Source organism: Ochotona curzoniae, unplaced genomic scaffold (genome assembly GCF_017591425.1).
Source record: "Ochotona curzoniae isolate NIBS_2020 unplaced genomic scaffold, NIBS_Ocur_1.0 contig_430, whole genome shotgun sequence".
Classification (NCBI taxonomy): domain Eukaryota; kingdom Metazoa; phylum Chordata; class Mammalia; order Lagomorpha; family Ochotonidae; genus Ochotona; species Ochotona curzoniae.
In genome coordinates, this window is record NW_024466219.1 from 16578422 (window position 1) to 16593266 (window position 14845).

Here is a 14845-nt window from a genome sequence, read left to right on the forward strand (position 1 = left end):
TCCCCCCCACATACTGCTATCTGTCTCTACTACCTCTGTACCTGCAGCCTCACCCCAAATGAAGATTCTTCAAAAAGTTCCTGAAAAACAAGGATTTGTAATTTGAATTTTTTTTTCTCAAAATACATTTAATTCCACTTTTCCACAAACTTTTTAAAAAAGATTTATTTATTTTTATTGGAAAGTCAGATATACAGAGAGGAGGAGAGACAGAGAGGAAGATCCTCCATCCAATGATTCACTTCCCAAGTGAAAGCAATGCGGGGGACCACAACGACGGTGCGCCAATCCAAAGCCAGGTGCCAGGAACCTCCTCCAGGCCTCCCACACGGCTGCAGGAATCCAAGGCCTCAAGCCTTCCTCGACGGCCCTCCCAGGCCACAATCAGGGAGCTGGACAGGAAGTGGGGCCGCCAGGACTAAAACTAGTGCCCACATGGGATCCCAGCGAATGCAAGGCGAGGACCCCAGCAGCTAGGCCACCGTGCCGGGCCTTCCACAAACTTTTTAATGTGCTCTCACATATATTCAGTAAGTGCCATAACTACCTTATAACCATACAAGAAAGTACAGGGTTTATCCAAAAGCTTTAGAAAAATGTGATCAGAAGATGTTTATTTTTGTCCAAAACAAGTTGTGCACATAAATGGAAACATGCGGTGCAAGGTATTAGAGTAGTGGATGGCACTTTGGCAACTGTCATCTTGTATGAGTGCTGGGTCAAGTCCCGGTTGCCCCACTTCTGCTCTAGTTCCCTTCTAATGGCCCGGGAGAAGCCGCAGAAGGTGGCTTCAGTGCCCGGGCCCCGGCACCCAAGTGGAAGATTTGAATGAAGTGCCTGGGTCTTTGACCTGGCCTAGTCCTGGCCACTGTAGCCATCTGGGGGAGTGAATTGGGGTCATTCTCTCTTTCTCTCTCTCTCTCTGTAATTACATAAATACATAAATTGCATAATAAATGATAAAAATAATTTATGTAAATAAATAATTACATAAATAAAAAATAAAGGCATATTCCAACTTGAGCATATATTGAGTCTTGACATTCCTTTTGTGGATGCATAATATTCTATTGTGCCACTGTATCATATTTTATTCATAACTCATTAGTTGGTAGGTATTGAAGCTTTTATTTGGGGCTATTCATGATGCTGCAATGCATGATGGCATGTTTTCATGTAGATCTATACACTGTCATGAGTACTCAGTAATACTCTATAAATCCTTTCAGTCTCCAAATGAACCCCCATTCAGGAATATTTTCTTAATTTATTTCTTTGATAAGTTTCTACCTCTATTTTCTCTTTCTTTTTGGGACTTCCGTTATTTGAATGTTTGATATTCTGAAACTACCTCTCTTTGCTTTACTGCACTCTTGTAACTTTCTGTCAATTGTATTTTTAATTTTGAAGAACTGTCTATTCTCTGAAATTTTTATTTCATTTTTAAAAATTTTATAGCTGTACTCTTATCTACTTTGCCTTTTGTGGGTTTTTTTTTTAAAGATTTATGTATTTATTTGAGAGGAAGAGTTACAGAGAAGGGGGTAGAAATAGAGACAGAGAGAGTGAGGGGAGAGAGAGAGAAAGACTTCCATCTGTTGGTTCACTCCCTACATTGCCACAACAACCAGAGCTGGGCCAGGAGGAAACCAGAACCCAGGAGCTTCATCTGAGTCTCCCATACGGGTGCAGGAGCCCAAGTACTTGGGCCATCATCTTCTGTCTTCCTAGGCACATTAGCAAAGGAGCTGGTCTGAAAGTGAAGCAGCTGGAACTTGAGCAGGAGATGCCAGCATCGATGGTAGTGGCTTAGCTGGCTATGCCACATTGCCAGCCCTTTCATGTCCCTTAGGAAAGGCTCTCTTCAGGTGTCTGATGATTTGCAGGTATCTTCTCAAGTTTTAAAATGTGGCAACACAAAGCAAAGTTCTGTCGCATGAATTGGGCTGCTTTTAACGAGGCAACACTGTAGTCTGATGTAGAGCCGTTTGGTTGGGAAGTCTTTAATATTGCTATCTTCAGTCTCTTCTGTGGGCTTGGCTGGAATCCTCAAAGGTTTCAGAATTTTACAACATCCTGCCTGCAGCACACACTTCTGGCAGCTAGTGCTGCAAGAGGCTAATTGGGGAAGGCCATCTGTAGCAACATGCAGGAAACTCACTTCTTCCCTTCAGGACAGAACCCTTCTGTGTTACCCTCTCAGAGAGAGGACACAGTAAACTCATCAATTGCTCGGAGTGGGAGAGGCAGTTGGAGAGGTCTAACTGCTTCTTTTCCTTTTTTGTTTTTTTAAAGATTTATGTGTTTTTATTGGACAGTCAGATATACAGAGAGGAAGAGAGACAGAGAGGAAGATCTTCTGTGCAATGGTTCACTCTCGAAGTGACTGCAATGGCCAGTGCTGAGCCAATCCAAAGTTAGGAGCCAGGAACTTCCTCCAGGTCTCCCATGTGAGTGCAGGATCCCAAGGCATTGAGCTGTCCTTAACTGCTTTCCCAGGCCACAAGCAGGGAGCAGGGTGGGAAGTGGGACTGCCGGGACTAGAACTGGAGACCATATGGGTTCCTGGCACGTTCAAGTTGAGAACCTTAGCTGCTAGTCCACCGCACCAGGCCCTAACTGCTTCTTAATTAGACAATATACATCTCCTAATGAATTTTTTCTTCCACTTTGGTTTCAAGAAATGCTAACATCATTAATTCTTGAATTTCCTTTTTTGGGGAGGTGGGAGGGGTGAGGTAGGGGATACTCCCCAAAGTAAACAGGGTTGCTGAGTTAATAATTCAAATTTTTCTCTAATCTGCCATAGCATCATAATTCAAAATGTGATGGTCAATTTTATAGGTTTAAGAAACTTGAACAGTTTACTTCCTAAATACTATGCAAGTTTTGGGAGAAGTAAATCAACCCAATAAAAAGGCATTAAAGATTTATCAGCCCCAATGCAAAGTTGTTAAATCACAGTAGTAGGGTTTGGAATTTTGATACCTGAAAAGTTCTGTCCACCATTAGGACAGGTAACTGAAAGAACCCATCTAGCAGACTCTAAAAGGATTCTCCAGCAAGTCCTTGTGATTCACTAACAGATTATTTATGAGACACTGATGTTAGCACCTGATATTGTAAATGTCCCCTTCAACACAATTTTTGCTATATCTCATGGGCATTTATATTCTTGTTTGGACTGTCATTTCTTCAGCACCATAGGGGTCATGCAGTAGCATCAGTTTCTGCAAGAAGGTTTTAGATTTCCTTTTTGATCACTTTAGCAATGCATTGGTCTTTGTGTAGCATGCTGTTTAAACTTCATGTTGATGTAAGTTTGGTTTGTCTCCCTGTTGTGGACTGTGTTTCCTGGCTCTGTATTTAAGGGGATATACAATAGAAATGTAGCAGATGGGCCCGGCACAGTGGCCTAGTGGCTGAAGCCCTAGCCTTAAAAGTTCCGGGTTCCTATATGGGCACTGGTTCTAATCCTGGCAGCCCCACTTCCCATCCGGCTCCCTGCTTGTGGCTTGGGAAAGCAGTCGAGGACAACCTAACACCTTGGGATCCTGCACCCACATGGGAGACCTGGAGGAAGTTCCTGGTTCCTGGCTTTGGATCGGCTCAGCACTGGCCGTTATGGTCACTTGGGAAGTGAATCATCGGACAGAAGATCTTCCTCTCTGTCTCTCCTCCTCTCTATATATCTGACTTTCCAATAAAATACATAAGTTTTAAAAAACAAAAAGTGTAGCAGAGACTGACATGTTCAGATGTGGAGACATAGTGCAGTGTGCATCTCTGTATCCAGAGCAAAGATGGAGTCCTGGTGAAACTGTAGAACATATCCTGACAGTAGGATGCTGGATGCTCTGACATTGTCCATGCCTAAAGTGTTGGGAAACACTTTAATAGTGGAATGATGGACTTAAGAGTGTCCATGAAGGACTACCCATTGCAGTACTAGAGGGAAAATCAGTACGGAGGGAGGATAGGAAATTCCAGAGCCTATGAAACTGTATTATATAATAGTAAAAAAAAAAAGGTACATATCTATTTATTTCAATATAAATTTCTAATAGGATAGAAATTAATTGTACTAGAAATATTCAGTTACTTGAAATTTCATTTTGGATAGTTCTGTGTAAGTTCTGACAAATTATTACTAGCCACTTATTTGCTCAACTGATAATGAAAAAACTGGTTATCAGTCATTGCAAGCTTGATATTTCAAATTCTAGTCTTTATTTTTACAAATGTTATGCTAGCTGCTTCTTGATTGTTATAAGCAATGCATTTCCAGGGACATCTGTTTGCTGGATCGGGTAATTCAGGATGAACTCCCCTGCTGTTAGAGTCAAACAGGAAAGGATTTCTAGAATGAGCAGGCTGGGATCAGGATGATGCTATAGGTCTGGTGTAATGCACCCAACTTGTGGGGGCGTCCTATCCAGAGTGGGTGGAGGAGATGCCTCAACAGTGGTTCTTTAACAGAACATGGGGACAGTGGTCAGAGTCCAGGGTCCACCCACTGACGGGTCCATGTGAATCCTTGTAACCCAGCGAGCTGCACTCTAGCAACGGACTCTCCTGACAATGAGAATAACCCGTCTCATTCATATCCCTCAATTTGAAGTCATCATGTCAATCTTAGATCCCTTCTCTCACCTCAACTTTTGTAATCTTCTTCCCTTCTCATCATGTTTCAATCATTAACACCCACATGCAAATTCACAATACAACGTGACAAACATTAACAATGCTGCTTCACTTTTTCTGATCTTTAAGATGCAACTATTTCGGCAACCCAAGTCATGTTACCCTTGTGGGATCAGGATTATTATTAACAGGGCTTTGCGGTGTGGCCTAGCAGCTAAAGTCCTCTCCTGGAACGCGCCAGGATCCCATATGGGCACCGGTTCTAATCCCGGCAGCTCCACTTCCCATCCAGCTCTTTGCTTGTGACCTGGGAAAGCAGTCAAGGACAGCCCAAAGCTTTGGGACCCTGCACCCATGTAGGAGACCTGGAAGAGGTTACTGGTTCCTGGCTTCAGATTGGCTCAGCTCTGGCCGTTGCGGCTCACTTGGGAAGTGAATCATCTGATGGAAGATCTTCCTCTCTGTCTCTCCTCTCTGTATATCTGACTTCGTAATAAAAATAAATAAATCTTAAAAAAAAAAGAATTAGAATTAACTACTATTCTTTAGCTTGATCAAATCCACTATAAAGCCAATTTTTCTTCATGCTGGGCTCAATAACAGATTTAGAGTATACATGTGTGAGTATTCAATATTAGAATTTTCCAGCATGCTGTCTGAATTGTCACCGTACTATACCAATCTTTACTGAATTCCATTACCTCAAATTTAGTAACTGTCATTACACAGATGAAAATGACTTGCAGGAGCCAAGGTGATAAGGCTGACAGCCATCAGACATCTCTCCAAGTTGATGAACGGTTTATTGGTGAAGACTGTTTCTCCAACTTTGTCACCCATCAGAACCATCTGGAGGGCTAGTTAATGCCGATGGCTTGGTTCTCATCAACTTCTGATTTCTGTCTCTAAGCACTTGCACTTCTAACATGTCCTCAGGTGATGTGATGATGGCCAATTCTGAGCCACAATGCCTTATGGACTTAGTTGTTCAGCAGGATACGATCACCCAGCTCAAATATTCCCTACAAGCCTCATGTTGGATTGATGCTGCACACGCTGATGACATTATTCATTCCAATTCCATGATTTTTAAGCTTTCAATGAGAAAAAAAGCAGTTTAATTTACTTGTGAAAGATTTACCATGTTTATTCCAAATAAGTGTCTGAATATTGATATTGTTAAAGATGAAATAAGTTCTCACCAAGGTATTTCTGTTTTCAAACACAAGTAATTCTAAACAAAAACTTGATTTTGCCAATTTTTCAGCAATCAACATTGAACATGCCAACTTTCAGAAGCTGATTTAGAAAAAAAATACAAAAAAACAAAAAACATGGGCCTGAAGCAGTGGCCTAGCAGCTGAAGTCCTTGCCTTGAAAGCATTGGGATCCCATATGGGCACCGGTTCTAATCCCGGCAGCCCCACTTCCCATCCAGCTGCCTGTGGCCTAGGAGGGCAGCTGAGGACGGTCCAAGGTCTTGGGACCCTGCACCCACGTGGGAGACTTGGAGAAAGTTCCTGACTCCTGGCTTTAGATAGGCACAGTACCGGCCATTGTGGTCACTTGGGGAGTGAATCATACGAAGGTCTTTCTCTCTGTCACTTCTCCTCTCTGTATATCTGACTTTGTAATAAAAATAAAATCTTTATAAACAAAACAAAAACACCTCTCAACAAAAGGACATTTCCGGTGCTCTGGGGTATTAAGATGGAGTGTTTCGTCTAGGTTTCATGCTGCGGGTTGGGTGGCTGGGTTCAGTACTCTAACTCGAGCTCCTGTCTAGCTTTCTGAGAATGCAGAGCCTGGGAGGCTCAAGCGATGGGATCCCTGCAAGCTCCATGGAGACCTGGATTGAGTTCCTGGTTCTTAGTTTTGGCCCAGCCTAGCCCCAGCTGTTGAAGGTATTTGAGCAGTGAATCAGTGGATGGAAACTTATTCTCAAATGCATTAGAAAAACAAACCCTAAGACACTTTAATGTCTAATACGTTAAGAACCTATCTACAGGGAAAGATGTAGGAGATGTTGGCATTTAAGTCAAAGACATCATTTGGATAACGGATGACCTGAGTGTAGCTGCTGCCTGCTGGCCCTCTGCCCAGATCCCAAAATACGCTGACACAACAATGTATTCACTTGATTTATTTCTTTAAAACAAGTCACTTCATACAGCATTTAGGTATTTTAAATCATATATCTTATAAATAAAACCAATGCATCTTAATGACAATGGCAAAATTACACAGCGTTGCACAAGACATCTTCCAGGTAGCAGCAGTGCATTTAACTTTGAAAAAACTGGTGGCAAATAGATGAAATATTCTTTAAACAAGAAAACGCTGTCCATTTTTCATTGAGGGTAAGTATGTTTCAGGTCAAGACAAACAGCTTAGTTCTACTTTTCCCTCCTTTCTGGTTTTCCAAGTCATTCTGAAGCCCTGGAGTTGATGGTCTTTTCTGTTTCATCCAAGAACCGCCACGTCCCCTCCCCCGCCCCACCTCTACTGCATTCACACACCCACTACAGGACTTACCACTACTCTATGCCTTTTAACAAACTACACACACAAGCTGTATTTTAAGCTGAATTCAAAACTTTTAAAAGGAAAAACACTACTAAATGTGTTTCCTGTAAACAATACGAGTCTTGGATGGCACCAATGAAAACTGACAAGAATTAGGCCCCCTGGTCTTTTAAGTAACACAGGTATATCCTATACCTGCCCCAAAGTCCAACACATGTAATCTTAGAAATTCTACACTTTGCTGCTTAACTACAATTGAAACCAGTCATTTCTTAACTATACTGAAACTCCTACCTGTAGGTACTTTTAAAAACCCAAGTATAAAGGATATCATGGCAAAATGTACGTTTTTAGGTTCATACTTCAATGGCAAGCTTTTCCACCTACGGCCCTGCTACATTTTGTGCCAAAACATGGGAAAGGGTTAAGGTGGCACAAAGGCATTGCTTGAGAAGTTTTCTGAAAAGCCTAGTTCATGACTAGGAATGCATCACTGGGCAATTTCTTTTAATGGCATTTTATTTTTCTGCTTTCATCCTTTATTCTGAAAAACCTTAGAAGAGTGTTAGTATCCTTTAAATGCCTATGAGTTAGGACCTAAGCTATTGCCCCACTATTCAGTATCAAGGTACATGTCTTTTTTTAAGAAAAAAGTCAAATCTGCAAAGCACTTTAAATAAAATGCTGATTTTGGGAGACAAAAAAACTTATTCCCACAATCAGGGAAGTTTCATATTCTTTTTATTGAATACAATATAATGCTTCACAACAAAACATCTTTACTAAACTAGCTTATTCAAATCAAGTGTTTAACTTCAAAATGTTGTTGTCTGTATATGAGTTTTAAGGCCTAATTTAAAACTCAGCTTCTTAAAGTAAGTGCTTAGAAACAAATGAAGAATCCTAAGAACCAAATTTTTAAAAAAATGTTATCTTTGTGCTATGAAGACAAGTTTGAATACTGTACTGTACAGTGAATGATAAAAGACAATCACATTATAATAGAAAGTAACATTAATGCTGGGACACAGATCATGCTGAAATTGAGTTCTATTGGTCAGTAAGAGCTGAGGGCCAGCAGCTCAAGAACTGTATTGTGTCCTCACAAGATCCCTACAGAGGGCTCCATGTAAACTTTTATTTCATGATTTTTAAAGTGCTGCAAACAATTAATGTGTGTCAACATATGAAAGAACACAATTGCTAAAACATGTGAATTTAGGGAAGGCCACCTGATTTATAAAAACAAAACACTGTTACTTATACTCCATATTTTCCCATTCATTTTTTTTAAGACACAGAAAGCTATTTAGCTAGTGCATCGTGCAACACCCAGAAGGAATAAGCTAGATAAGCAGGTTTTGGCTTGGGCACTTAGGGGCATAAACAGATAATTCCTTTTTATGATTCTGCTGAACTTCATGGAAATCAATGGCATGACTATACATTAATTCTTAATTAAGCTCACAACAGCCAAGCTTAAGGATACCACTTGACTATACCCATTTCTCACTCATGGCAAATAAGAAATCAACAGTGAACCCTCAGCACAAGACACATTGATGTTGTCACATCACCAGGTCCCCAGAGATAGGAATTTTTAACACTGAGATCACTCTATTTAAGAGTGGTGGTAAACAGTTTCTATCCATTCTTCCACTAATGCAAACTACCCTCATTTTAATTTACACCTCCCCCTCCCCCTTTTGGTATGGCAGACAAAAACTGAAGGAATAGAAAGAAGGCCTTCATTCTGCTTCAGTGCAAACTTAATAAATCCACAGCATTTTCAGAATTCTCAAGACAAGAATGTATCCACATTCATTACTGACCACAAGCCTAATAAGCATAGTAAAATGACTAGATTCTGCAAGGCTCACAAGCTTGAGTTTAGAATGAGAAGTTTTAAAATCAATAATTCAATCACATAGGCTACAAATAATGCTTCACCCTAAATGTTCATGATTAAAACACTATTAAAGTATCAGTGATGAATTTCAGCAAATATTTTAAAAAATCACGTGTATATGTGTGTATACGTATTAAATACATATCTGTATTTAATATATATAAATATATATATAGTATGTATTAAAAGGTGATCTGAATTATCAGTGTTCACCTGGTGACTGGACAACCTAGTTGACCCAGATAAATAAGATACACCTAACAGTATGTAAACAAAACTCATAAGATGGAAGAATTTACTTCTGCAAAATATCCTTGTTCTATTTCTCCTCACTTTTGAATTAATCCATTATAATTCATATTTACTCAATTTTAAAGTGACAGAAATCCATGCTAGGAAACATCAAAGCAAGCCTGTTACATGACAGAAAAGTCAACAAATATTTGTTGCATGAATAAATTTTCAGGTCTAAAATTTCAGTAAACATACATCCAATTCAGCTCCTGATGTGGCAAAGAAAAGAAGGCAGCTTAAAGAATGACAATGCAGAAAGTTCAATTTGATGAATGTTATCTGGTGGTCTTTTCATAACTTAGTTTTAAATGTAATCTTTTCTGGGAAAACAAAGATGTATGAAAACCATCTAGGCCAGATGACAGGATGAAGAGATTTCCAACCATGTTCATTCATACATAATATGATTGCCAAACATTCAGTACTGGAAGCTCACAAGCGTTCTTTTCAAGGCTCAGAAAAAGAAACATTCTAAAGTTATATTTACCATACGAATTTACAATGCCTAAACAGTTAATGCATACAAAAGGTGCTCAAGCAATGTCATTTCATGATTTGAATCACATGCTGTGAACTGCTCCTTTAAGTTTTTCCCCCCCTAAATTGTTCACATGGTTAATTTCACATGGTCACCCTCCTCAAGTGCAAATGCTAAAAACTCACATGTTGTTGAGAATACATGCTGAAAGAGACAGCAAGTGCTTAGTGTCTACCAGAGATTTCTAAGAGATACTTCATCAAAACTGAGACCCAGAGAACGTCACAACATGGTAAATAATACATAACAAGTTATAATTTAGCATCCCTGATCCTCACAGGAATTAAGAAAAGAGGTAGAGCATCTTATGTGGAAGATCTTTGTAGTGAAACCCCGGTTTAGAAGAATGTGCCTCGTGGACGAGTCCACCAAGCAAATGGCTGCACACTTAATCAACTAGCAGGAAGCAGGAGTCAGAGAACGCTGAATAAGGCAAGGGTTTTGAAACTTCCATATTTTACAAGAAATTCATTCAAGAGTATTATCCCAATTACTTTGAAAATGTTTCAGAGTACAAGCTCACAGATTAAACAAAGTGCTAATTTGCAGAAATATGGAATTATTCAAAAGTGTGTCAGTGGAAGGGACAGGGTTAGCTAACACAAGACCAGATATTGTGTGGGTATGTAACATTTTCCAAAACACAAACTGAATCACAGCATGATCACTTGAAGAAAAAAAAAAAAGAGAGAGAATGTTTTTCAGAGGAAGTGCTCTTAAACAAAAAGCTGAGGGAATTAAATCCCTCCAGACAAATCTTTAAAAAAGCAAAAATCAAGCACTTGAATTTCAATAAAAAAAAAATCACCCTGATTAATTTTAAAATTGTACCCAATGTGACAAATACAGGAATTGCATTGAAACACACAAGGCCGATGGTCTTTTAAAGCTTTAGTAAGCTGCTTCAGGCACCTTTTCCCTCATACATTCTACTTTTGCACACCAGAACGCTGGAACAGGACGCTTCCAGCTCCCGTCTTCAGGTAACATTCTCTAGGAATGCACTCATCCTGTAAAGATTGCTTGTTATGCACTTAGACATGGTGAAGGTCACATCTGAAAGTCTACCAAACTGCAATATAAAATCAGTTTTGACAATTCTGAGTATCTTCATCTGATAAATCAATTCATAATTTAGGAATTATTAACTCTCTCAGAGTTATTCAAAGTACTCAGTTAACTGGAAACATTGTGGTATAGGTCCAGTGGCCTCACAAGTGGTCTTCAACATTATTCGAAAGGTGATGTTCTTTCCTCCTGCAGTTAAAGCTGCTGGGTGCTAGTCTGTAATACTAAAACTCATCTTCAGGTTAATGTCAGCAGATGTAAAGGCTACCTAACTTGTCACCCCAGTGGAAAGAGGGCATGGATCACCACTGTAGACACACATCTGTAAACTTGCACACTAATTTTAATCTTAACAAGGAATTTCGGCATCTTAGTGGCTTCAAGTTCAAGGTGTGGTTCAAGCATTGTCCTTTGTTCTTCAGGGTTATGGATAGCTTATTGGAAACCCAGAGCCTTCTGGATCAGTGAGGTAGTAGGCTTCAACCCTCCTCGTGCACAGATCACACTTCTCCGAAGTTGGTGTGGCCCGTCTCCTTGGCATGCTCCCTCGCTTCTGCCTGGCCAGTTAATCCCTTCTGACACACCATGCATCTCAGGGTGAAGCGGTTGATATCAGTAAACTGTCTCTTTCTTCGAGCTTCATCTGCTAATTCCAGTGCTTGTACAAGAACAATGTCGTCGTTTGAGGAGAAGATGGTCAGGGGAGGGGTGTCCGGATCCGGGAAGTTGCGCTGGAGCGGATCATAGTGGACGCCGTCATAAATGAGCAGCACCCTTTTGGTATACCCCGCATCTTCCCCAAATCGGTCGATTCTTACTGTCTGTGTATCCACCACACAGATCTCGCACTGGTAAAACTTAGACAAGATGGATATCTCAATGGCTCCTCCCCAAGTGTCATCCCTTCTGATCCACTCACAGTACTCCTGATTGGTTTTCCCCAGAATGGCCTCGCTGTACAAGTCTGGATCACTCGCTACGATTTGTGCTATGAGGCGCCTCATCTGGGGGGCACAGGCTGGATCCAGCACTCCGCCTTCAACGACATAGTATACACTGGTAAAGAGGCAAGAGTTGTCCGCTGGGACCATGGTTCTGGTCAGGACGGGCAAAGCTTCCCGGACAGAACCAGGAGCACCGTGTTTCGTAAATGCAGGTGAAGTGTTGGGCCTGGTTTGGTCTTCTTCAACGATCAGCATGTCGCCTGTTAAAAATAAAACAGATCCAGAACTACAGAGAAATTACAGACATACCTTGGAGGCCACTAGCCCAGGCTGTAAATCACTTAACAGAAGGAGTGAGAGCATCAGCTAGAATACCGCTTCACAGCTCCCGGAGAACGTTTCTGAGCCCCACTACTCATCCAGATGAAAACAGAACAAAGAATATTTCAAGTTGCATCATCCCAAGCAAGGGAAGTCGGAGGCACACATATTCATACTTCTTAGATACATTTGGAAACAAAATATCCTTGTAAGAGCCCAGTTTTCAAAGCACAGCTTCCAGAGCGTGTTACACCTAGACTCAGCCACTAGGGGATGCTCATCCTCCTGAAACTCAGCATATCTACTTTGTGTAGTGTTGACAAGGTCCCGGATCCAAGAAACATTTTTTTAAAAAAGCTTTTAATTACCGTGTTGATGTTCAAGCTTTAACACTGGACAGAAATAATTACTGGATGTTAGAACTTGAAAGACTTTTCCAAGCTGTTTACAAGCTAACTCTACAAGGCACGCATCTGTGAAACTTAAGTGCATGTGAAGGTGTTTGCAAAAAAAACAAAAAACAAAAAACAAAAACAAAATAACCCACAAAAAAATCAACAAAGCAAAATTAAGTATCCTGAAGCTTTCAGCAAGGATGATACCCAGAAAGGGATCGGTCAGGACTGACAAGACAGCCCCTACTCTTTGGACTTTTGTGGCCGCCTAGGGAAAATGGATGAGACAGCCCAGAGAGCCGACTGGGGAGGGCGACCCCGGGGGCTCTGGGCTTCTCTCTCGTCTCCACCCGAGTTTCCCGCGCCCCGTCAGTCCTCCCGGCTCCGACGGGATCTCTGTCCTCTCACGCGCCGCTCTCCGCCCTCCCACACTTGGCCCCTTGGTCCCAGATCTGAACCCCTTACCTGACTGGATGGGCAAGTCCTCCAGGACGAGGTCCCCGTCGCCGAGGTCCAGGCACTCCGGCGGAAACCCGACGAGAATTCGCTGAGCCCCGGGCGCGATGCCGGTGATGGCGGCAATTTGGCTCTGGAGTTCCCGTAGTCGGGTCCGGCTGGACAGCCCCTGCAAGACATGGGTGCCATCCTTGGCCTTGCAGCGGAGCCGCCACATCGTGCCGGACTGGCCGCCCCCAGGCCAGACGCCTGCGGGGCCGGCCTTGGTGGCGGCCGCGGGAGGCGAGACGCCGCCGGGGCCACCAGCCGCCGGGCGGACTCCAAGATGGCCACCCTTCGCGGGGCCAAACATCGCGAGAGGACGCCGGCGGGCGCGGAGGGGGCCTGCGTACGCTTCTCGCGACACTTGGGCTCCAGGAGGAGGACGGACGCTCGCCTCTCGGGCACAGCCGGGTGGCTTTATGAGCAACGCGCCCGGGGAAGAGGCGGGCCCGGCGGCAGGCCGCGTGCGGAGGCGGCAGGTGACTGGCCGACCATGGAGACGCACACTCCGGGCTCGGAATGTCAAGAATGGCCCGTGAGTCAGTGAGTGAGGGGCCCTTGAGAGGCTCGTGGCCGGCCCGGACCTTGACTCACGGGGCCCCGGGGCCCGGAAGCCTGACCTGTTCCCCTCTCCGCCCGCCGGACATCTCAGAAAGCGCCGCGTGAGCCGGGCCGCGGCGCCCCCGGGCCTCGTCCTGGCGGGTGGCCGTGCGAGGAGGGCCGAGCGGGCCGGACGCGTGCCATCCAGGCGCCCCCTCAGTTCCCCGGACACAGCCGGTCCCCGACCCTGCAAGGGACAGGACGGGCTGCAGCCACGTGACAATGCAGGCTGCTGTGACCCTGGGCCGCCCTGGCAGGCCCTGGCCGCTGCCCGGCCGGGACGGCTGGTGCAACCCAGGGTGGACACGGGGAGGACGGTGGGAAGCCTCGCAGAGGAGACCACCTCGTCCTCGAGCTGCCACCAAGAGTGACTTAATAAAGACATCCCGGAGTTGGCCTCTTTGCTAAGAATTCCGTATCCACGCCTCCTTCTATCCGTGCCGGACCCAGGGCTGCCAAGTCCCACCTGCCCGGAATGGCCTCTGGACAGACCCCCCCGGGCGGCACCGGGCTTGCTTGGGCGGGCACCGCCAGTGCGGTTCACTCTCGGTGCTAAGGTGGGCGGGGTGGGAGGGCTAGTGTGGCCCACCCGGGGGGCGCGGTGTGCCGGGCATGCAGGGGCGGTGAGGTCCACCCGGGGGCCGCGGTGTGCAGGGCATGCAGGGGCGGTGAGGTCCACCCGGGGGCCGCGGTGTGCAGGGCATGCAGGGGCGGTGAGGTCCACTCGGGGGCCGCGGTGTGGCGGACATACAGGGGCGGTGAGGTCCACCCGGGGGCCGCGGTGTGCAGGACATGCAGGGGCGGTGAGGTCCACCCGGGGGCCGCGGTGTGCAGGGCATGCAGGGGCGGTGAGGTCCACCCGGGGGCCGCGGTGTGGCGGACATACAGGGGCGGTGAGGTCCACCCGGGGGCCGCGGTGTGGCGGACATACAGGGGCGGTGAGGTCCACTCGGGAGGCGCAGACTCACTGCCCTGCCGTGCCGCCGCCCTTAGATGCTGACAGGGCACTTACGCACCTGTGCAAACACCTGTCCCCACTCGGTCTCCTGCAGGTGCTGCCGGACTCCTAGGGTCTTGAAGATGAGCTGCTGAACGGACGTCGTGGCCT

At 44.6% G+C, this 14845-nt stretch overlaps 1 protein-coding gene across 1 annotated transcript; it reads right to left on the reverse strand.

Annotated features, from left to right (window-relative positions):
• Nucleotides 1-6776: 6776 nt before the first annotated feature.
• YOD1 (YOD1 deubiquitinase) lies at nucleotides 6777-13463 on the reverse strand. The gene is made up of 2 exons (XM_040985580.1): nucleotides 13105-13463; nucleotides 6777-12183 (listed from the first exon to the last, which is right to left on the reverse strand). Exons 1-2 carry the CDS (start codon nucleotides 13445-13447, stop codon nucleotides 11480-11482), a joined length of 1047 nt encoding a protein of 348 aa, XP_040841514.1. The 5' UTR covers nucleotides 13448-13463; the 3' UTR covers nucleotides 6777-11479.
• Nucleotides 13464-14845: the final 1382 nt, after the last annotated feature.